This window comes from Doryrhamphus excisus, linkage group LG22 (assembly GCF_037039965.1).
Source record: "Doryrhamphus excisus strain RoL-2023G ecotype Guam linkage group LG22, RoL_Dexc_Guam_v1.1, whole genome shotgun sequence".
NCBI classification, from domain to species: Eukaryota; Metazoa; Chordata; class Actinopteri; order Syngnathiformes; family Syngnathidae; genus Doryrhamphus; species Doryrhamphus excisus.
In genome coordinates, this window is record NC_136378.1 from 10201112 (window position 1) to 10222404 (window position 21293).

A 21293-nucleotide genomic window follows, 5' to 3' on the forward strand; every position below is an offset into this window, starting at 1 on the left:
GTCAGGGGTAGGGGTGCTAGGGTTAGGTTTTAGAGCTAGGTTTAGTTTTACTGTTCATTGAGGGAAATATGAATTCCAACATGGACTGTGGCATTCTGAGGCAAAGTATGATCCTTTCCCTTCAGAAACTGGACCGCATGGCCGTTTTCCAAGATGATAACGACTCCAAACATACTGTGTGCCGTGCTAAGGAAGCTGAAGGTGATGGAGTGGCCACGTATGTACGTCTCCACACCTGAACCCAATTGAGAACCAGTGGTGCATCATTAAGCAGAAGGTCCTTCCACTGGTGATGTGATCCGGGAGGCAAGGAAAGGATTCCAGTAACGAGGTTTAAGGCCGTGCGACATAACAATGGTTCTAACACTAAATATTCACATGATGGATTTACAGATCTACAGAATTTGAACAGTGAGGTCAATTCCTTGATTTTTGCTGTAGACTGAAAACATTTGGCTTTGACATCAAAAGATCATTACCAAGCCAAAGAGCAACATTTCAGGTTTTATTTTGCATCTGGATTGGATGCACAACTTGGACGACTGCACCTTTTGTCTGAACTGGTCCATTTCTCATGTGAGGAAAAGTATTGCAACATGTGACTGACAGGTGGGGGGGTTGCCCACGTGTGTCCAATTGCATTGCATCTCCAATCAATAAAATAGAACTGAATGTCTACAATCTGTTTGGATAGGATAGGTTTTGCCTTGAAAACAAGCAATTGTGAATCTGAGAGAAGATGCAAAATCCATCATAGCTATGGCACAAATCATAGCTAGTGCAATGTCCTGAAGAAAAAAAATGAACCGCTGGTGTACTATGTAACAAATGTCAAACAACAGACTGAAAACCACTGTTGGGGACATCAGCAACAACCTGCACAGGGCAGGGATGAAGGTATCCATCTCTGGTGTTCATAGAAAACTTCATGTACAGGGTCAGGCAAAATGATCTGACACATTTGTAGGTTAAATAAAACGCAAATAAAGTAAAGTAACAAAAAAGTGTTTTTATTTTCAAAAAGTACATATAATGCTATTTTTTGTTTCTTTTTCAGTTCCTGCCATGAATTGGACTGGTGAGCATCGCATGTTCATTTATCAAAACAAACAAATCTGTAACTGCAACGCAACACACGTTTGCACTTCAATCTTGCACACCATCTTGTTATCGGTTACCAACTTCAGTGCTATTGGATCTGCATTGAAACGAAAATCAACCGGTCGACCTCACAACGCGATAACTGACTTAATTTTTAAAACATACGTAATGAAACACAATGGCATTATATGTACTTTTCAAAAATAAAAACACTTTTTAGTTTCTTTACTTTATTTGCCTTTTATTTAACCTACAAATGTGTCAGATCATTTTGCCTGACCCTGTACTTCGGTACAAGGGCAACACCAGACAATGCAAACCACTCATTAAGAAGATTAGGAGGACCAGGCTGGAATTTGCCAAAATAGTACAATAATATTCTTCACAGCTGTATGCTGTATATGAATACACATGTTTACATCTTTATATCATTATTTTGTTTGCAGGAAATGATCCTAACAAGAAGGTACCAAGATGACAAAGCTGCCATTCACCGTTACGGACGTGTGTATTAAATTGGACACATGTCTGGCCCATCACTAGCCCATTCATTCCTTCATAGCAACCTATCACTGCCCAAAGTGCCAATTTGAAGGAGCATTTGGGAAATATAACTCATGTTGTACCTGCCTTGAGGTTGCCACAAAAATGAAGCACATAGGTGTAAAAAAAATGCTTCAGCCTCTTCACAGCTCCTGGCAGAGAGCTGGCATGGCCTGGGCTCCAGGAATGCTGTGCCCATCTGTCAACATGGAACTGCCTTCCCTGGCAGATACCACAGAGAGGATTTTGTTACCTGGCCCTGGGTGGATTTCATAACCTGGCCTGGAAGTATAGCACTAGGCCACGGAGCTGCAAGAAGATTGTGAGCTTGAATAAGAAGTTGTAAATTCATGTGCGTGAGCACGAGGATGACTGTCTGCTAAATACACCAGGATGTTTACTCCTTCAGACTTTATTGAGCCATAATCCAAGAAATATCGAACAACTTCGCCTCCTTGCTAAGCTCCCATTAGTCTAGTATTTATCATGAATGGTCTTCTCTATGTGGGGGCCTGCATATATGAGGTCCTTCAGAGCGATGATTCTGTCCACCTTCGTCTCTTTTTACCGCTCGCTCTCTCCAACCAACACACACATATACAAACCTGACGGGAAAACAGTATTGCTGTATCAGGCCTCTGTGGCGGAGGCAATTAGAAAAATCCAGACGGAGCACAAACTCTCTTCTCATACTGTCCCCATTAGAGAGGGGGAGGGAGTCAGGGAGGAAAGACAGCAAGAGCACAGACACTCACAGTGCATCACCCTAACTTGGCCGTATTTACACACTTAGAAGATGGGTAAAGCACCCAAAAATAGGTTTAAAATCTAAATTGGCCGATCACTACAAGTCCCAGAATGCAGTGTTGATCACAAACCACTTTCTGGGAAACTTAATTCTAAGTACAGTTCTTCTGAGTTAATTAAAAGTTAATTAGGTACTCATCACAGAGCACGTACAGAAACTGATGGACCAGTGAGTCTGTGAAACTCGAATATTTGTCAACCCGTGAGTCAGTGAAACTCGAGTGTTTGTCGTATACTTATTAGTGAGTGAAACTCAAGTCTTCATCGAGTCCCCGTGAGTCAGTGAACCTCAAGTCTTTCTTGAAAGACTTGAAACTCGAGCCTGTGTCGAATATCCGTGAGTCAGTGAAACTTGAGTCTTTGTCGAATACCTACGTGTGAGTGAAACAAGTCTTCATCGAGTCAGTGAACATCAAGCCTTCGTTGAGTACTAGTGAGTCAGGGAAACTCAAGTCTTCATCTAGTACCCGTGAGTCACTGAACATCAAGTCTTTGTTGAGTACTAGTGAGTCAGGGAAACTCAAGTCTTCATCGAGTACCCGTGAGTCAGTGAACATCAAGTCTTTGTTGAGTACTAGTGAGTCAGGGAAACTCAAGTCTTCATCGAGTACCCGTGAGTCAGTGAACATCAAGTCTTTGTTGAGTACTAGTGAGTCAGGGAAACTCAAGTCTTCATCGAGTACCCATGAGTCAGTGAACATTAAGCCTTTGTTGAGTACTAGTGAGTCAGTGAATCTCAAGTCTTCATTGAGTACTAGTGGGTCAGTGAAACTCAAGTCTTCATAGAGTACACGTGAGTCAAACAAAACTCGAGCCTTCGTCCAATATCTGTGAGTCAGTGAAACTCAAGTCTTCATACTTCAAACTCAAGTATCCATGAGTCAGTGAAACTCGAGTCTTTGTCAAATATCAGTGAGTCAGTGAAACTTGAGTCTTTGTCGAATACCTATGTGTGAGTAAAACAAGTCTTCATTGAGTACCCGTGAGTCAGTGAACATCAAGTCTTTGTTGAGTACTAGTGAGTCAGTGAATCTCAAGTCTTCATTGAGTACTAGTGGGTCAGTGAATCTCAAGTCTTCATTGAGTACTAGTGGGTCAGTGAAACTCAAGTCTTCATGGAGTACACGAGGCAAAAAAAACTCGAGCCTTTGTCCAATATCCGTGAGTCAGTGAAACTCAAGTATTTGTCGAATACCTGTGAGTCAGTGAAACTCAAGTCTTCATACTTCAAACTCAAGTACCCGTGAGTCAATGAAACTCGAGCCTTCATCAAATATCCGTGAGACAGGGAAACTTGATTCTTCATCGAGCACCCATGAGTCAATGAGACTTTCTATTATTATATCGCTATTAGTCAGCCTGAATTAGTAGTTTTCACGGTTGTTATTTAGTTAATAATGTACGTGTTTAATTTGTATTATTCCCTATTTGCACTAGTTATTTTTGCTCAACACACATCTTGTTGACTGCCCCTGCTGAGGGTGTCCCAGGCTGTGAAAGCCTGGGAATAATGGGCTGGAACAGACTTGATTCTGTCAGCCACAGTGTGTGTGCCAGGATGACGACACCATGTTCGATGTTCTAAATACTGTAGGGGTTGCCACACAATTAAAAAGTGGTGAAAATGGGTGCGGAGTAAGTCAACAGTATGTGTTTGTGTGCAGACCTGATGGAAACCAAAGAGCCCATCCTTGACCAGAGACGTGCACAGACAGCAGTGCTCATGTGTCGGGCCAAGACTGGTAATCAAGCCATCTTATTATGTCGGCCCATTTGTCTATATTAGCAATGCTCGTGCTCATTTTTTGGTAAGCCTGATAGAAAAGTGGGTCAGTTAAATTTTCTGTTAGGCTGGCGGAAAGACGGAAAGATGCAAAATGCAATAGGTCACCCAGGACATTGTCATGTCACAGAAAATAAATTCAGAAATGTTGATTCAATTACATTTCAGTGTGATATGCATCATGTGAAAATACTAAAAAAATCAGTATGGCAATGTCACCGATCTGTATGTCTACATTAAGTGTATGAATGCATTGGTTTCTCATATTATAACAAAATTCTTAGAGCATTGAAATGATCGCAAGGGGACTGTTCAGGTTGTTTTACAAGACGTTTCACCTCACATCTGAATGAGAATATCCAGTTATTATAGCATAACGCTGCCCTCTTGTGGTAAAAACCAATACTAAACTGTCTGGACAATGGAAGTGAAAAATGGGTCAAACTTTTCAGAGATATAGATCATAAAATCATTATTATTATTTATGCACAGGTAATGAAAAAGAAGATAGTACCTGTATATGCCTCCTGAGATCCCATTCACGTGGCCTGTGATTGATTGGTGACCATTCCAGTGTGTCATCTGGGGTAGGCTCCAGCTCATCGGTGACTGTGAAAAATATATATTGCATAAAAATCAATATGTGCATGGATTAAGATGTAACTTAACTTAATGACAAAAGTGTTTTTTTTCCTTATTGTCATTTAACACAAAAGTGTAAAAAGAAGTTAAGCACTGACAATACACTAGCCGGACAAAAGTACTGGGACACAACATTTTAGTTCTAAAAATAAAATGAATTATTAATGAGTATCCACATTATTAGATGCTACACCACTTTGCTAATTAAAATGTAAATATTTTGCTCGGATAGCTTAGCATATATTGACTTACATTGGAACTTTTAGCATCTTTAATGGACAAAATGTATCACCCCTGTTCTAATTCACAAAAAATGAAAAGAAAACGCACAACATCCGCAACAATCTGGCGATACTTTGATTCTGTTGTGCAGATATCATGAAAAATAAGGGTCTCTTTCATCATTTTTTTTTTGTGTTATCTTGCTTGGCGACAGTTCGAACGCATGTTTTTTTCCTGAAAATGTATACATTTAATTCCTAGAAACCACAAGTAAGCTGTATTTTTGAAGTCCATTCATCAGCACAGTACACAGTGTACAATACTGTACACCAAATAGTACCCTACTACTGAACTCCAACATCAGCTGCAGTAGGACGTAGACAAAACTAAAGAAGATACGGTGTGAAAGCCATCCTGTGAAGTCCCAGGGGGGGCCCTTTGACCTTCCACTCGGCACAGGAACGTGTGAAGCCTTGCCAAAATATGACCATGACCTAGGAAGTGTGTGCAGGACTGAGGGATGGGGGACCTACATGAAGAAGACGCTGCTGCATCACAGACATGACAAATGATGCAAAGACAGACGGCCCTTGACATAGCTGCCATTGTTAGCTTTCCCTTATAACCTGACTCCAGATCAGTGGATGCTTTGGGTTACAGCTGTGCAATGTGAGAAGTGACACACGGAGGGCTGACCTGTGAATGATCTTTGCAGCAGCAGGACGTCTAGTACTGTTCATGCAGTAATGACAATCTAAACAGTCTGTTTCTATAGGAGCCACTTGATGGCAGTGTAGCTCGTTTTGGAGTGATGGGTGGGGGGGGGGGGGGGTCTTGGGTTCAAGAAGGCATGATAAAAAGTGACAAAACATGCTGTGACATGCTGCAGCTGCACAACAGCTGTAATGACTGATGTTATGGTGAACATGATTTAAGCATTTTACAGTTAGGAGGGAATAGTTCAGGGTGGGGTTCTCTGATCTATAAGAAATGATAAGTGGGATGCTCTACAATACTATAAAATGGTATATCTTATGTCTTTAAAATATGGAGCATTTATGAGGCTGCAGCATTTCTACACTGCATGTGTGTGTTTTTTGTGTGGTTTTAATATTTTGCCCCAATAAATGCAGCCTGTATCTGTTACAATTAACTGCTGCTGATAAGCTCAGCTCCCACGTCACTCTAAAACACCTTGCAATGGTGAGATATGGGTGATTAATTGTTAAAATGTGATATATTCTTCTCCCACGTATTTCTGATTTATTCCCATTTAAGTGACACACGCTTACGCACACGTTTTAAAATACTCACACGCTGCAGCGGAAGTTTTTAAGCAAGCTTATCTGCGTCTTTATCTGAGCTGGAGATGTGCTGCAGAAAGACAGGTCAAAGGGGACGAAGCATTAGTGGATGCGGAACACATGCCAGACGCGTCACGTCCAATTTACAGTTGACACAACAAAGTTTACAACCCAAATGATTGATTTGACACCCAGAAAGAATGGAAACCACTTTTGGTGACACGTAAATGTGGACAAGCTTGCACGACATTTAGTTTTGGGTTGACTTTTATACTCCAGAAATGATTAGAAGGATTAAAAGGATTGCAGCGACCCATCAATCAGCCACGAAGGCGCACAAATAGTCTTTCCAACTATAAACACCATCCAGGCTGGGGGACCGTGGACCCATTTAGCCTGTGGCTGTGCTAAACTACTGCAGATAAAACAAACGATAATACTGTCTGTCTCCTGGGAGAGTCTCCACACGCATTAACTAACAGCAAGTTTGAACACAGCATTTACTCGCCATTGAGCACATGGAAGAATACGCTGGGGTTGATTGGCTGTGCAAGTTTTGGGATAACTGGGCCGGCAGCGTGGGTGGGTGGGTGACTTGTGTGTGTGTTTGTGTGTGTCCAGGTTTGTTGTCGTCTGTTATCACGTCCAGATAAGAGCGACAGTGGCTCCAGAATCTTTCGGAGGCAGACAGCAGAATGTGTCGCTGCTGGTTTCAGGTTCCGTGTTCAAAAACATTTTTGGTCTGCTCGGTTTCCTCGTCCACGATGAGGGACAAGCTGACATCCCCAAGTGTGCAAGAACCTGCACGCAACCCACCATTTGTTTTATTAACACAAAGACACCTGCATAATCTGATGTTATTTAATGCATATTGCATATAATAATGCATATTATAAGTTAATTAATGCATTTGCAACTAATTAACGTGGGGGAACTAATTAAATAATTGTTTTTAGTTGTAATTATTTGTTGAAATGACAAATATACATATTGAAAAGGCAAACTAAAGCATATGTAGCTTCTGTACATTAGGCCTATTATTAAATAATAATAATAATAATAGCCTAAAGAATGAGCTTCTAAAATACATTACGAAAGGAGGAAATTGGCTGCAAGACTTCCCTGACTGATGCACAGTGGTGCAGTGTGTCACTGTGATGTGTTAAATGCTCAATTTTGTGCAACAATAAAAGGGAACAATTGATATTATACATTCAGGTGTATGCAAACTATGCATTGACAGCCACGGTAATATCCATGAAAGGAGGAATTTGGCCGCAAGACTTCCCTGACTGATGCACAGTGGTGCAGTGTGTCACTGTGATGTGTTAAATGCTCAATTTTGTGCAACAATAAAAGGGAACAATTGATATTATACATTCAGATAAATGCAAACTATGCATTGACAGCCACGGTAATATCCATGAAAGGAGGAATTTGGCCGCAAGACTTCCCCGACTGATGCACAGTGGTGCAGTGTGTCACTGTGATGAGAATGCTCACTTTTGTGCAACAATAAAGGGGAACAATTGATGCATTGACAGCCACAATAGTAATAAGCATTAATAAACAGTATTAAACATAAGCATTATTATCTTTGCATTGATTAGATGGTGCAGGTGTGCCTGATGTTGTGGCGTGAACATGAATGTTTACTTTCAGTTAATTTGGATGACAACAGGAGCCTAACATGTGTCAGTCATGTGAGTATGAAGTATACCAGAGGGACCACAGAGTGAAGGTTCCACTGGCCCCCCTCTGTGCCCACCCCCCTAGTCATGGTGCAAGGGGAGAGAGAGAGGTTGCAAAGGAGTGAAGACCTCACAGAGGACCAGTGTGTGGCATACCAAAGTAATACTTACATCTCTAAACATTGGCAGGGAGGAGAAGAAGCCCTTGTCGTCTTCTTGTGACCTCCACATGTCAGTTTAACAGTTGTTGGCAATGTTTCCAAGCCCCAGCACGTCCACTCCCTTCTCTGTGAAGGACATATTAAACCTGGAGAACAGTCATGACCTCATGTCTTCACTGGACCTGCAGTCTTCTCGCATGGACTGCTGCTCTCATGTGCCCTGCACCTCCTCCTGCATGCTGGGCCGCCTCAAGCAGGAGCCTCTGCGGGACGCCTCGACGTCCGTCCAGTTGTTTGATGAGGACCTCCACCAGGACCCCAAATGTGGAAACTTTGCCCCTGCCATTTTTGGGAAAGCCCTGGAGATGAACGACGTGAAGGAGGAAGGATCACACATGTTGGAGGAGAAACATGCAAAAGGTGAGTTTAAATACTTGGGGATACTAATACTTAGGATAATAAATAGAAAAAAGAAATGTCAAAAAAACACAATAAAACAGCCTCCTATATACAGTATATCGTTTGTATATAAAAATCAGATATATATTTGTATATTTGTGTATAAAAATTGTGCAATTAGAGCAAAAACGTAACTGTGCAAGGTGGAAATGTGCACTTGCTACAGTTTCTACTGCTCAAATATTGGAATTATAGTCCCTCAAATACGTCCAATAAATCTTTAGTGGGAACAAACCGAATTAATGAAGCTCTTTCATGAGGGGAAATGTAAATATACAATGTATTTTATATCATAAATATATATTATATAACTGTACAGGATTATTTAGACACAAAGGTTAAATATGTTTAAAAAAATTACCTGCAATTTTATTAAGTGCAATAATTTCGTATAATTTTGTGAATGGCAATTTAAAAAAAAAAAACAAAATGGTTTGTTGTGAAATTTGTTAATTGTATTAGTTGAATATAAAGCCATTCGGAGGCCTCAAAATAACCTATAAATTACACAGACAACACAAACAAACAATAAAATATATATTATAATAGAAGAAATGTCTTACTTTTTGTTGTCTTTTCAGAAGAATTGAGTCATCCGGGTCTGTCACTAGAAGGCAACAAGCCGGACGATCCGAACCGCCCGAAGGCCCGAAGACGCCGGAAGCCACGGATCCTGTTCTCCCAGGCGCAGGTGTACGAGCTGGAGCGCCGCTTCAAGCAGCAGCGATACTTGTCAGCCCCGGAGAGAGACCACCTCGCCGGGCTCCTTAAACTCACCCCGACTCAGGTGAAGATCTGGTTCCAAAACAGAAGGTACAAGTGCAAGCGACAGAGGCAGGACCAGAGCTTGGAGATGGTGTCCCTACCACAGCCCAGGAGGGTGTCGGTGCCGGTGCTGGTGCGGGACGGCAAGCCTTGCATGTCGGCTGACACGAGCACCTGCAACCCGCCCTGCTGTATGGCCCACGTCAACCATTTCACTTATAACAACTACCCGTCCTTTAGCGGCTATACCAACACAGCATGCAGCGCAAACTATGCGTGTAATTATCCCGCAGCCACAATGCAAACATCAACATCCAACAATGGAAATTACATGAACTTTGGTGTGGGGGATCTAAACAACATGCAGCCTACCTTCCCTTCCTCAAACGCCGGATCCTCGCTTCATGGAATTAGGACTTGGTAGACCACCCTCGGAGCATGCATGCATTAGTCTTTTTTTTTGGTTGTTTATTTGAATATTTAACAATTTTTATATAGTTTTTGTCCAGTGCTAGTTTGGATGTTTTTGTGACAAGAGAGTCCAAAAAACTAAATAAAGAGCACAGGTTCTTTAAAAATGTGAATTGTCAAATGATGTATACCAAAAGTATTATTATTATGAATGCTTTGTTACTTAGAAGTGTGTTGGTTTGTGTCTGGTTAAACTGTTCAAGTGGCTATTATGAGGCTTCCTTCAAAGTGCTTAAATAAGGTTAAAAGGTGCTTAGCAGTTTACATATTTTACAACCTGCTGTCTGCTTAATGTACACTCACTAAATTTGTTTAATGGCGGCCAGCAGCACAAACATGGCTGGAACCAAATGACCTTGACCTTCTAATGTTTTCCATTTACACTGCAAATACTTTTACTACTTCACATGTAAAAGCACAGTTAGATCAATTTGACAATGTAGATATTGACTGGAAGACAATTCAAATTGCAATGTAATAATGGGATGTTTTTTAATGTAATTTAAAACATTAAAATTTTACACCTATTTATCCGGAACACTAATTCTAGTGCAATATAACATAATTAAATCAAGCTGTGCTTGTTTAAGAAATGTTTAGATCCTCAGACTTACACCATCAGGGTGCTCAAAAGAAAACTCAAGTTATGTTACAATCACACGCGAGAGCATCTCACAAAAGTGCACGCACTCACACATTTCAGGAGCCATTTTTTCCCAAGGGACAATACATAGTAAACTATATAGACTTATAATGTCCACTGATAATTCACCGCACATGACATTACTATCTAAAGAGCTGGCAACACAAGTGAGTTGCAATATAATTGTGTCTTGCCTAAATTCAAAGTCCTATTTGTTACTGCCCGATTGATTCCTCCCCTGTACGTCGACTCATGGTCTGGTGCTGCATGAGTGCTACCGGATTAACTGCAGTTTATTGAGGGAAACTTTAATTTCAGCATGTACAGCAACATTCTGAAGTATATCCATAATTAGGAAAGGAGTTTAGTAGTTTTCCAACATGATAAGGAGCCCAAACACACCTTGTTGACAAGTGCCGTGCTGAGAAAAGTGAAGATGATGGAGGACTCATACCCGAACCCGACTTGAGCAACTGTGGGGCATCTTTATACGCAGAAGGAAGGTGGCAGAGAGCAAGGTGTCAAACATTCACGGCCAAAAGGATTAAGGAAGTTCTAGATAACATTATTGATACTTTGGACACAATTTGGGCATGCTGATTGTAAGCAGTACTTGTGTTGCCAGCTATTTAGACAATAATGGCTGACGGTTAACTATAAACGCTGTCAAGGTTTCATTTCTGTATTGTGCCTTGAGAAGATGTAATAAAAGTCACTGAAATGCAAGACGTGTACCCACATTTGTGCGATACTGTAAGTCAACAATGAACACCGCCTCTCCCTCATTTATGAATTCTACATTTCAATCATCAATTGGGCATTTATTAAAATGACGACAATGTGAGGCGACTATAGTATAGCGAGGTCATGCAGCTCCTCTGGACACGCTCTCCTATGAGGTGCTGAAAAGGCAACGTCAGATAACAAATCCACACAGACCAAAAATATCCCCCTCCCATCAACCTCTACCCACATTGGCGAGGGGAAAAAACGGGCAGGATAGTTTGCTTTTCCGGGTCTTATCTGAAGAAAGACAGGGATGCGTGCTGTTCTGTCTCGGCCATCTATGTGCTTGTGGCGGCACAGCTAAGCACATAGCTCGCAAGCAAAGTGATGAACAGGTGTATTGTGTACCTTTCTGAATGCTACAAAGGTACAAAGATATTTGGATGACTTTAAAATACATATCAATATACAATGGACCCGTGGGAGTCAAAGTCTTATAAGACTGAAGCAAGAAACGAAGGACTAGCCTCATTAAACAGTGTAACCCATGATCAAATTAAAATTTAATTGAAGAAATAGAAATATACAAAAACAAAAGTTTCTGATGCTAATTTCATTTGTTAGCTGTTCTGGTATTATCTAGTTGAAGGCATCGATGTCAGACGCAACAGTAAATCAAAAAAAAATTTAAAATAACTAATTTTCATTATTACATTTTGACTTGATATCATCTATTATATTTGTATTTATTTTAGATTAAAGATTATATTGGACTTGTATTGGCCATTTCATTGTATCAATCTGCACATATTTGATGAGGTTCTCTAATTTGAGTGTGATATACAAGAACGATTCCCTTTGGAATTAGAGATAATGGACTTTATCTTTCTGTCAGTGTCACACATATCAAGTTATTATTTGCAGGAAAATCCCACAGCAGGAATGCAATGAGAGGCCTGTCACGAATGTTTACATAATCTATGCCAAATATGTGGTTTTGTTTTATGAATGTTTTTTTTTTGCATTTAAAACAGAAAGCAGAAAAATAGATCATAGTGGAGGTTTGAAATCATTTTAGCGTTCTCAAAAAAAGGGAAAGATCCTCTTCTTCAGGATGTAAAGTACCGTGGCGAAGAAGAGCGCCAGTGCAAGAAAGATGAGCAGTTTATCAGTGAGCTCCCTGCGGTTGTACTTGGTGATAAGTTTCCTCCCCAGCTGGATGGTCCCTGTCATGGTCTTAAATTCATCATTGGTCTCATGGATGGTTCGGGATGAGGTAGCTACAACCAAATGAGGACATTACCTTAAACACTATGAACCATAACAATATTCAAATACCTTTATATTTAGTAAAGAACATATACCACAATTAAATTAAATTAAGGAGAATGCATTGTTCAAACCTAGTGTTGTCATCGCCTCCTCGCTCTGGTTAACCTGCTGAGCCATCATTCGACTGATGTTCATCAAGTTCTGTGTAATGGTACTGGATGTCTCAGCCAGGCCCTCTTTGGTTGTCTTCCTGCATAAATACATTAAAAAAATCAAAATACGCTTCACTCACAAGTTAAGAGCGAGTATAGTAATTTGACATATGTAAGTCTGAATGAACAACATTTCAAAACAGGGAATCCCTGCACAGACGTGATTCAGCATTGAAAGCACTGTAAATCTGCTAAGGTTTTGTTATTCGGGGAGAGGCGAAACCCGACTCTGATCTCCTGAAAGAGAGTTTAAGCAGCGGGGAAGGCTGTCCTCTCACCTCTGTCTCGCGCCACTATCACCTCCTTTAAGGAGCGCCTGCTTCTCCGTATTGTCGATTGACAATTTGCTGGCCAGGTTGGACTTCCTCCAAGCAGTCTGGTTGCTGCCACAAACACACAAACCGCTTCAGAACATAGTTATTTGCACGTTTGCACTAAAGACATACAAACTTACCTCAGCATCTGTTTCCTGTGTCCTTCTACCTGACTGATCAAGGCCAGCTTGTCTGTCTCTTTGTCTTGCTCCATCGCCATCTGCTCCAAATCCTGAAACATTATTTTATATCATCCAATCTGTACATGTTTAACACAGCCGTCACAGATCGTATTTCTTACTTGTATACGCAGTCGTAGATTGTGCAAACTTGTTTTCACATTGGTGTTCAGTTCAGTCAGATTGCACTGAGGACCTCTGCACTCAGTTATATCCTGGTAGGACATGGACATTATACACAGTAATATGATGTACTTGTGTCCAGAATTAATGCTGTTTGAACAGGTATTTCATCATAAATATACGAAGATGTATCTATATATTTATAAAGAAAAAGTAAACACACGAAAATAAAATACTCCTAATTAAACCTTTAAAACCACAATTGTATACTCAATAGAGTATATTCTTCAGAAAACAGTACAAGTTCTTTAAAGAGCATTAGGATAATTCTAGCAAACGTGGAAAAACCTAAATCCACTCTGTCGGCATATTTAATACTTTAATACATATAGGACAAATGGTAGTTCTCATGTCAACTTCTGAAAGAGTAGCTTTAAAAATGTTTCCTTGAATACCACCGAATGCTGCCGCAGTCCCAAGTAGTCTTACCAAATCAACATTCGCACCTGGATGAGAGCTTTGACTTCTAAGTCATATTTTAATATTTCTTGTTCACATATTCGGACGTGAACGTCAGTGGACGCCATGTTGCCAACGTATACAACAAGGACAATTTAATTTAGTAGATCAACTCAAACTTTACTTCCGTAGTATGCCCCAAGCGAGTTCTGCGCCATGATAGTGAGCAGATAACCAGAAACATGCCCTTGGAACACTGCTCAGCTATTTATAAATTAATTTTGTTCGGTAAAAACACATTTATCCATTTTATCAAAGTGTACGCACGGCGTATAACTTTATATTTTACTTAGCTGTGCCCTACTTACTTAGCTCCGCCCAATTATCTTGCTCACCATCATGGCGGACTCTGCTATATTCATTTGAGGCTCATCCTAACCGATTCCAATGTCCTTGGTAGACATACATACAGAGTACGGCAAGACAGAAGGACATTATAATTCCTCCTTCCATCGTGTCAATATTTTTTTTCTTGAGCCTGAATTCATGAATGGTAAATAAAATGTAAAAGTACAAAGTTTAAGAATTCAGCAATTTGAAAATAACAATAAAATCGGGTGCCAATATAAATTATAAACGTAACAACAAAAAGTCTGATTAACTGTGCATGTAAATATAATATAATGGGTGCCTGCAGAAATTGATTTTTGATTTAAGTAACATACTTACATACATAAAACACAAACAAGCAGCATGAGGCACAACATAGGTATATTTAATGGCATGATAATTAATATAAACAACACTTAACAACACTGTACATAAACTAAACACTAAATTTAGTTTTTTTTGTTTGTTTGTTTCATTTTTAAATTGTAGCACACTCAGCAAGAAGGAATTAAGGAAGTATTCTGGTATTCTGTAGGTATTCTGTTCAAGGCACCAGTGTGAAAAACACTCTGTAAGCACACAAGAATGTGACATTAAGGCGATTAAAACGCTCCACGGTTATGTAGCAGCATCTGTATTGAGAGAAATGACAATGGGCAGACGTCAATGGAGGATGGAGGCGTTCGTCACAAATACAACACACAAAATGTTGGCTGAGCTTTGAACACAAATAAATCTTACCTGCGGAAGAGCTGCAGGCATTGGATCACTAAGGCCAGTGAAAGTTCAGATACCAGATAGCATCAGTGGACAGAGATGGTCCAAACAGTGGGTTCAGCTGAGCCAGAATAGCAATCAACCAGCTGATGGGACAGGGGAGATGTATGAATGAGCATATCTGTAGATCACGTGACGCTCAATAATAAGGGTGGGGAAAAACCTCTAAGCCTCTTTGCTGCCCCCTTGTGTCCATACGACATGTAACAAGACACTGGCTGGAAACTTGCAGCAAGGAGTACTTGTAAATTATTTAGTTTGGCACACATTTTGGATTAAAACAAACTTGTATGAAATTACGTGGTCGTTAATCTGAGGTCTCTTTATGACCCAAACATTCTGATTCAACACACGTTATATTGTATATACATGTTTATAAATATAGCGTTAGCGCAGCGTTCGAAACTCAATTGAGTTTGCCACTAAACAGTGCAGCACATGCAAAATGGAGTAAACCCAACAATAATACTTACAACAAGTAGCAGCAAACAGCAGTCATCACCAGCATTGTGATAATAACTCTGTTTAAACAGAAGAAATTATAGGAAGTTATGTGGCACATTCAGACAACAGTGTTTTTTAATGGACATAAATAGGATGTTACGTCGTTTTTCCCCACACAAGTATTCTTGAAAGAAGTGTGACGTTTAAAAATGGCGACTCTTCAAACAAGTAGAATAAATAGGAAGGATGAAGTTGACCTATTAGTTTCGGCTAGCTAAAACTAACTTTTGCTAGAAGCAGCTAAAAGTTGCTAAGTTACCAGTTTACACATGACTCTGGTAATGCTGATTCGATACAAAACAGCTTCCAACTATTTTACACATCATATGACACATGATATACACACACATGTAATAATTATCTTGAAAAGAGAAGTCAGCTAACCAAGCTAACATACTCACCCTCTATTTGGTCCTTTGGGAATAAACCAGGGCACCACTCCTCCAACAATGCCCCAAAATAAGGTCATGACAGACATGGAAATCACAAAACTTAGTTCGGCCATGCCAGCTGTGAGTTTAAAAACAAAAATATATCACAATATGTCGCAGATATAAACTTGTCACAACTTAGACAGAAGACTTCGAAAGCGGTAGCACGTGTCACGTGACCAGGTCACAAGGCAGCCGGAAAAGGAAGTAAACGATCGTGTGCGCATGCTCATTGCAGCATGCTGAGCCATGATACTTTTTCCAAGCATAACGTCTTCATGTGAAAACTTTCCAGTGTTACATTTAAACATGTGGTGCATCCAAATGTAGAGCATTCCTCCATTTTGTGACACCACGAGAAGTTTCATAGCTATAATTTTATGAGGGAACAAATTTAAAGTTAAAGAACGTTAAGTCGAGGCATTCACTTTACTTGTGTAACTTTCCTTCTGGCAATTATTTAAGCTTATGATTTTCGGTCCTTACCCATTTTTCTAGCAATGGAGTTGCAAACGATGGATATTGCCGACAGAATAGCAGTTCTCTGCGGTTTCCTTTTCTCACCCCCCCCCAGACGTCTTTCTTTGCATGCATTGTATACATCAGTGTCCAATGAGTGAGGTGGGTATGATCAGCATAAATTAAGTGCAAATTACTACAAAAACCTTTTTATTTTGGATGTAAAACTATAACCAGAATCTTGAAGAGTTGCTGGTTTAAATGCAACTCAGCAGGTCATTTTTTGGAGGTTTTTAAACCAACATCAGCCTCCGTAGTACAAACATACAAATATGGTTTGTGAATATGTGCCGACTTCCTTGCAAAACTTTACCCGCTTCGAATCCTATGAAAAAAAAACACGCTTGCCAAATTCTTTTATACAATTTATTGATAGCAAAAGATGTTTACTCCTGCATCTTCTCAATGGTCTCCTCCTTGTATTTGCCCTTCTCCTTTCCATCAGCGCGAGATTTGGCCTTGCGCTCCAGGATCTTCTTGCGGTCCTTGTCCAGCTTTAACCTGGTGATGACCACCTACAAGAACACATGAGATAGTCCAACTGATTACCTTTTTTTTTGACATTTAACGAGCTGAGGCACTCTTGGGCAAGGCACCAAACTGCTTGCACAGGAATGCTGATCACTGCTGCATCAACAGTGAGTTCACTCTGGTAAGACTCAAGCATGCATAGTAATGTCAAAGAGGATCACCATAAAAAAATAATTGTTATAATAAAATCATAACGATACAGCATTTCAACTGCGTCCTTCTGGGCACAGTGAGCATTCCATCAATTCCAGCCATCTGACAGTAGCTATGCAATTAGTCTGACAATACATAATTTACATATTGAACATATTTTCATCAGTCTTTGGTCAGGGAATGTTTGACTCATCCACCTTAATCATGGAGAATGAGCAGAGAGGTGCATGTGAGGTGGCTTTCAAGTTGAAGGCGATTGATCTAGTGGCTTTTGCTCAGATTTGTCGTACAACATGAATAAATATTCATATTTAGACGTATGATATGTATATATTTACAAATATGTTCCTATGTTCACACCCGGAAGTCATGTGCACTTAAGCCTTTAATTTTCTCAAAAATCAACAATGCGCCTTGTAATCCGGTGCGTGTTGTGTGTGCACCAAGTTCCAAAATCTGTTAAAATGTTGTCCTACTTTGGTAAGCGGAGCTAATACATACACTGGCAGCGATAAACCGATCAGAGAATATGTAATATGTACAGTACATACGATGTCAACGAATAAAAAAAAAAACAAAACAATCAGAACATGACTTAGGTACGCTTAATGTCCACCACGCCTGCAGGGCTGAAAAACAACATTGCGCCCATCTCTCCATTACTGTGAAAAACCAAGTGAAGCAAATTAATTTGGCTTGCCATCGTTCCAGGAGGATTAACATCTCCAACCACATTGATGAGACATCGTCTTACATTGTATGACTAACTTACGCCATCTTACATTTACTTCAACAAGCATTTAAAATAACTTCTCACCTTGCTTGGATGAATACCAACGTGGACTGTGGTTCCATTGGCCTTTTCTCTCTGGACACGCTCAATGTAGATGACGTATTTTTTCCTGTAGACCTGCACCACTTTGCCGATCTGCTGGCCTTTGTGGTGTCCACGAACAACCTATTTGGGGGCATCAATAGAATGCTAATCAATTTAAAATATCCACATTCAACATCTCTAGCTGATATTCAAGAAAATACCTGGACTTCGTCATCTTTGCGGATGGGCATGGACCTCACGTTGTACTTCTGACGGAGCTCCTTGGACAAGGGGGAGGACATGATCTTCCTCCTGATGTGTGAGGGGGCATTGAAGTGCCGCTTGCGGTTCTTGCGGCGGGAACATGTTACAAATGGGTTCAGCTTCATGGTGCTGTAGATGAAAGATACGTTTCAGGAACATGTTACAAATGGGTTCAGCTTCATGGTGCTGTAGATGAAAGATACGTTTCAGGATACCATATTCTCAAATCTGTCCATGTATTATTGTGATCATGGACAGGTCGGAAGAGATGCCTGCTTATCTGCAGCTAGCACATCAATCTTCTACACTATAAGTATTGACCATAGAACATTAGCTGTCAAGTTGCTTTTCAATGAACGTCTTCGTAGGGCAACATCGAGGTGCTTATTCCTCACTTGCAGGGGCACTTGCTTTAGCTAGCTATTAACATCGTTAGCATAATAGACAAACCAGACCAACGGCTGAGGAGATTTAAGCCATACGCAACGTTGATCAAACATGCAAAAACACTACATGGCTATTTGGACATCCGGCGAACGCAGAAGGTTAATTGTTCCATTTTGTTAAATAAAATGACTGCCGACATGCGGATAGTAAACGGTAGTAGAGACGTTAGCAATAGGCATCGTAATTCAGCCATCTTTCGTAAACTCTCTCGCAAAAAGGGTCTTTATGGGAGGCTAGTATGTTTTAATCTGGTGCTCTGTGCTTTATTTCATCAAATTGAGGTGTATTAACGTGGATGGCTCAAGATTCGTAAGTGAAATTACTAGCATCGAATCTTACCCTGCCGTGTACTCCTCTATGGCCGGCGGAAAAGAGGGTGGCCAAGTACTTCCGCTGGCATTAGTTCACACTCAAGTCTCGCGAGAATTTCAAGAAAACAACTGAATAGTTCCGCTAGTAGAGCTGAGCTTCACTTTTTGTATGCTGTTGGTTAATTTAAAAAAATAACGAATTTAATTATAAAATAACATAGTGTATTTGTATGTACATTTTAAATGTATTTTTTCTCTGTTGCATTGCTTTGACTTATGTTTAAAGACACGGAACACCGCCACAAGATGGAGCCAGAACTAGTTAGTCCAGACACTAGAAATAAGTTGCCTATGATTCATCAAGTTTGGTGCTAGCTCTTTCTGGGCACACTAGTGTAGTAACAATTAGTTTTTTAAAAATGACAAAAAAGTTACACTTGAATATTTAGAGCAGCACGTCCATGCAAATGACCACGGTGACTTGTATTTTTTGCCGTACTTCAACACAGTCACCCATACATAAATCGTCCTCCTGCGTGAGGGTACACAAGTCAAACACATTGCAGACAACTGCCGGCTGCAGTTCCAGCCAAGCCTCCCACAGCTCTTTGCCTCCGCGGTGTGGATGAGAAAGGGGGATGATGCTGTCATAGCCCCCCGCGCCGTGGACACACTGTTTCTCCGCACCCCACTGGTTCTTCTCTGGCTGGCTGTCGCCGAGGCAGTGCGGATGTGGAGCCTGCAAGCAAACACCCCACAAACGTCGGCAAGCATCGGAGAAGATGAAATGTTTTTCCCGTTACCTACCGTACATCTTCCGACCGCCGAGCACTATCCTGTCCTCCACTTGCCACACCGAAGGTAGGGTGGGACACATATGGAGTCTGTACAATGTAATGCGAGTTGCTTATAAGCTCCATTTCAATGGAAAATAAGTATTTGTGATGTGAATGTGTGATTCTATACATGCATGCAGAAGTTGCACTGCAGATTTGACACACATGAAGAAGTTGTGGGAGACATCCTTTAATGTAAATACTACAGTATATACTCCAACATTAGAGTGATGTATAATCTGTATGGTGTTGGGTTTTTCTATGCTGTCATGTTTGAGAGTTGCTTTCATTCTTCCTGCATTCATCATTGGTGAGGCATATTCAAGTTGATTCTGCTGAGACAACTTAGACTTCATTCTTCCTTGCTCAGAGGTTACAATACAGAAGTGTCAGCAAAGTGTCGGGGCAAAGTTGAAGTATGAGATTAAGTGAACTGACCCAAGCCACAATTGCAATACAGAAGTTCATAAAAGGGAGTCCATTCATCCTGGTGATTGTGCTGTCAGACAGAACAGCCCAGGAGGGTTTGAGGGTGTTTTCTATAAGCAGCCATTTACTAGGTCATAATGTGGAGACTGGGCCGCTGCATTATTTAGCTTTGCATGGTTGCTTTCCTTCCAAAACGCTCTGCCCTCGGGCCTGTGGCACAAGAAGGAAGACATTGTGATACAGTGCATCGTACTGTATGTACCTATGTCTGTTTCCAACAGGAGTGCAATCTATCAGTGGTGTCGTAACATTTTCAGAATCTGCCATTTTGTATATGGTAATGGTAATGGTTTTATTTTATTTTTTATTATTCATTTGAACATGCATCAGATTACAATTGAGTGCATCACATAAGTTCACAGTTCCACATGTCCAAAAGGGGTAGGAAGAAGCATAGCTTATTAAATCCTACCCCTCCATCTGGTGCTTTTACAATCAGTAACTGTTACATTTGTTCACTTCCTGCTTTCCTAATATAGTTTAAGTTTTTTTTCGTGTTTATTTTATTTTATTTTTGTCACATACCGAAGTACGAGGTGATATGACCATACAATTACATAATGGGTACCATAGTAAGTGTCAATATAGTGATATATATAGAACATCATGACTGGTTCAAGACTCTTCATTCTTGTATTTAGCAAACATCAACTGCTTGTATTGTTTCTTGAATAGGCTCATTGTTGTGCATTGAGAGTCTTACTCAATCCATAGTTTGATTCCACATACTGAAATGCTATGGCTTTTTAACATAGTCCTAGCATATAAGTGTTTCAAATTTAGTTCTTCCCTGAAATCATATTTCTCCTATTGGATGACATCTTTAGGTAATTGGTTATTTTTAGCTGTATAAGGACGGGTTTGTGTAATAAGAAATGTACCATTTTATTTCATGCTTTTAAACCTTATTTAACAACACAGCATAAAAATGATTGACTTGTGAAAAA

The 21293-nt window shown here is 40.3% G+C and overlaps 5 protein-coding genes across 6 annotated transcripts in view; 2 read left to right on the top strand and 3 right to left on the bottom strand.

The window, feature by feature from the left end:
* The first annotated feature begins 8265 nt into the window (after window positions 1-8265).
* On the top strand, window positions 8266-9984 carry nkx2.5 (NK2 homeobox 5). Of its 2 annotated transcripts, none has more exons than XM_058063562.2 (2): window positions 8266-8674; window positions 9295-9984. In XM_058063562.2, the coding sequence occupies exons 1-2, from the start codon at window positions 8347-8349 to the stop codon at window positions 9900-9902; spliced, it is 936 nt and encodes a 311-aa protein (XP_057919545.2). In that variant the 5' UTR covers window positions 8266-8346; the 3' UTR covers window positions 9903-9984. The 2 variants fall into 2 exon arrangements, with proteins under 2 accessions (XP_057919545.2, XP_057919546.2); XM_058063563.2 differs by having other exon boundaries at window positions 9298-9984.
* A 1033-nt stretch (window positions 9985-11017) lies between these two features.
* LOC131110350 (vesicle transport protein SEC20-like) lies at window positions 11018-14011 on the bottom strand. Its single transcript, XM_058063398.2, has 6 exons — window positions 13925-14011; window positions 13418-13510; window positions 13257-13348; window positions 13081-13185; window positions 12722-12840; window positions 11018-12598 (listed from the first exon to the last, which is right to left on the bottom strand). The coding sequence occupies exons 1-6, from the start codon at window positions 14003-14005 to the stop codon at window positions 12402-12404; spliced, it is 687 nt and encodes a 228-aa protein (XP_057919381.2). The 5' UTR covers window positions 14006-14011; the 3' UTR covers window positions 11018-12401.
* An 859-nt stretch (window positions 14012-14870) lies between these two features.
* On the bottom strand, window positions 14871-16192 carry atp6v0e1 (ATPase H+ transporting V0 subunit e1). Its single transcript, XM_058063936.2, has 4 exons — window positions 15950-16192; window positions 15518-15565; window positions 15009-15130; window positions 14871-14899 (listed from the first exon to the last, which is right to left on the bottom strand). The coding sequence occupies exons 1-3, from the start codon at window positions 16051-16053 to the stop codon at window positions 15037-15039; spliced, it is 246 nt and encodes an 81-aa protein (XP_057919919.1). The 5' UTR covers window positions 16054-16192; the 3' UTR covers window positions 14871-14899; window positions 15009-15036.
* A 658-nt stretch (window positions 16193-16850) lies between these two features.
* rpl26 (ribosomal protein L26) lies at window positions 16851-19171 on the bottom strand. Its single transcript, XM_078788064.1, has 4 exons — window positions 19050-19171; window positions 18221-18392; window positions 18000-18140; window positions 16851-17013 (listed from the first exon to the last, which is right to left on the bottom strand). The coding sequence occupies exons 2-4, from the start codon at window positions 18386-18388 to the stop codon at window positions 16885-16887; spliced, it is 438 nt and encodes a 145-aa protein (XP_078644190.1). The 5' UTR covers window positions 18389-18392; window positions 19050-19171; the 3' UTR covers window positions 16851-16884.
* Window positions 19172-19618: 447 nt separating this feature from the next.
* The window catches only part of ppp2r2ba (protein phosphatase 2, regulatory subunit B, beta a), a 34219-nt gene continuing 32544 nt past the window's right edge, over window positions 19619-21293 (top strand). The window contains exon 1 of the mRNA XM_058063931.2: window positions 19619-19882. Within this exon, the coding sequence (XP_057919914.1) occupies window positions 19804-19882 (79 nt within the window). The 5' untranslated portion in view covers window positions 19619-19803. The remainder of the gene's footprint in view (window positions 19883-21293) is intronic.

Bases quoted from the DNA above. Each gene is read 5' to 3' on its own strand.
- nkx2.5 (XM_058063562.2), top strand. From the start codon at position 8,347: ATGTTTCCAAGCCCCAGCACGTCCACTCCCTTCTCTGTGAAGGACATA. The intron at 8,675-9,294 runs GTGAGTTTAAAT...TTGTCTTTTCAG, and splicing joins GGAGGAGAAACATGCAAAAG to AAGAATTGAGTCATCCGGGT.
- LOC131110350 (XM_058063398.2), bottom strand. From the start codon at position 14,005: ATGGCGTCCACTGACGTTCACGTCCGAATATGTGAACAAGAAATATTA. The intron at 12,841-13,080 runs GTGAGAGGACAG...GTATTTATGCAG, and splicing joins GATAGTGGCGCGAGACAGAG to GAAGACAACCAAAGAGGGCC. The intron at 12,599-12,721 runs GTTTGAACAATG...ATTTGGTTGTAG, and splicing joins GGAGGCGATGACAACACTAG to CTACCTCATCCCGAACCATC.
- atp6v0e1 (XM_058063936.2), bottom strand. From the start codon at position 16,053: ATGGCCGAACTAAGTTTTGTGATTTCCATGTCTGTCATGACCTTATTT. The intron at 15,566-15,949 runs GTGAGTATGTTA...CTGTTTAAACAG, and splicing joins CCCAAAGGACCAAATAGAGG to AGTTATTATCACAATGCTGG. The intron at 15,131-15,517 runs GTAAGTATTATT...CTGTCCCATCAG, and splicing joins GCTGTTTGCTGCTACTTGTT to CTGGTTGATTGCTATTCTGG.
- rpl26 (XM_078788064.1), bottom strand. From the start codon at position 18,388: ATGAAGCTGAACCCATTTGTAACATGTTCCCGCCGCAAGAACCGCAAG. The intron at 18,141-18,220 runs GTATTTTCTTGA...GCCCCCAAATAG, and splicing joins GCAAAGATGACGAAGTCCAG to GTTGTTCGTGGACACCACAA. The intron at 17,014-17,999 runs GTGAGAAGTTAT...GTGTTCTTGTAG, and splicing joins TTGGTATTCATCCAAGCAAG to GTGGTCATCACCAGGTTAAA.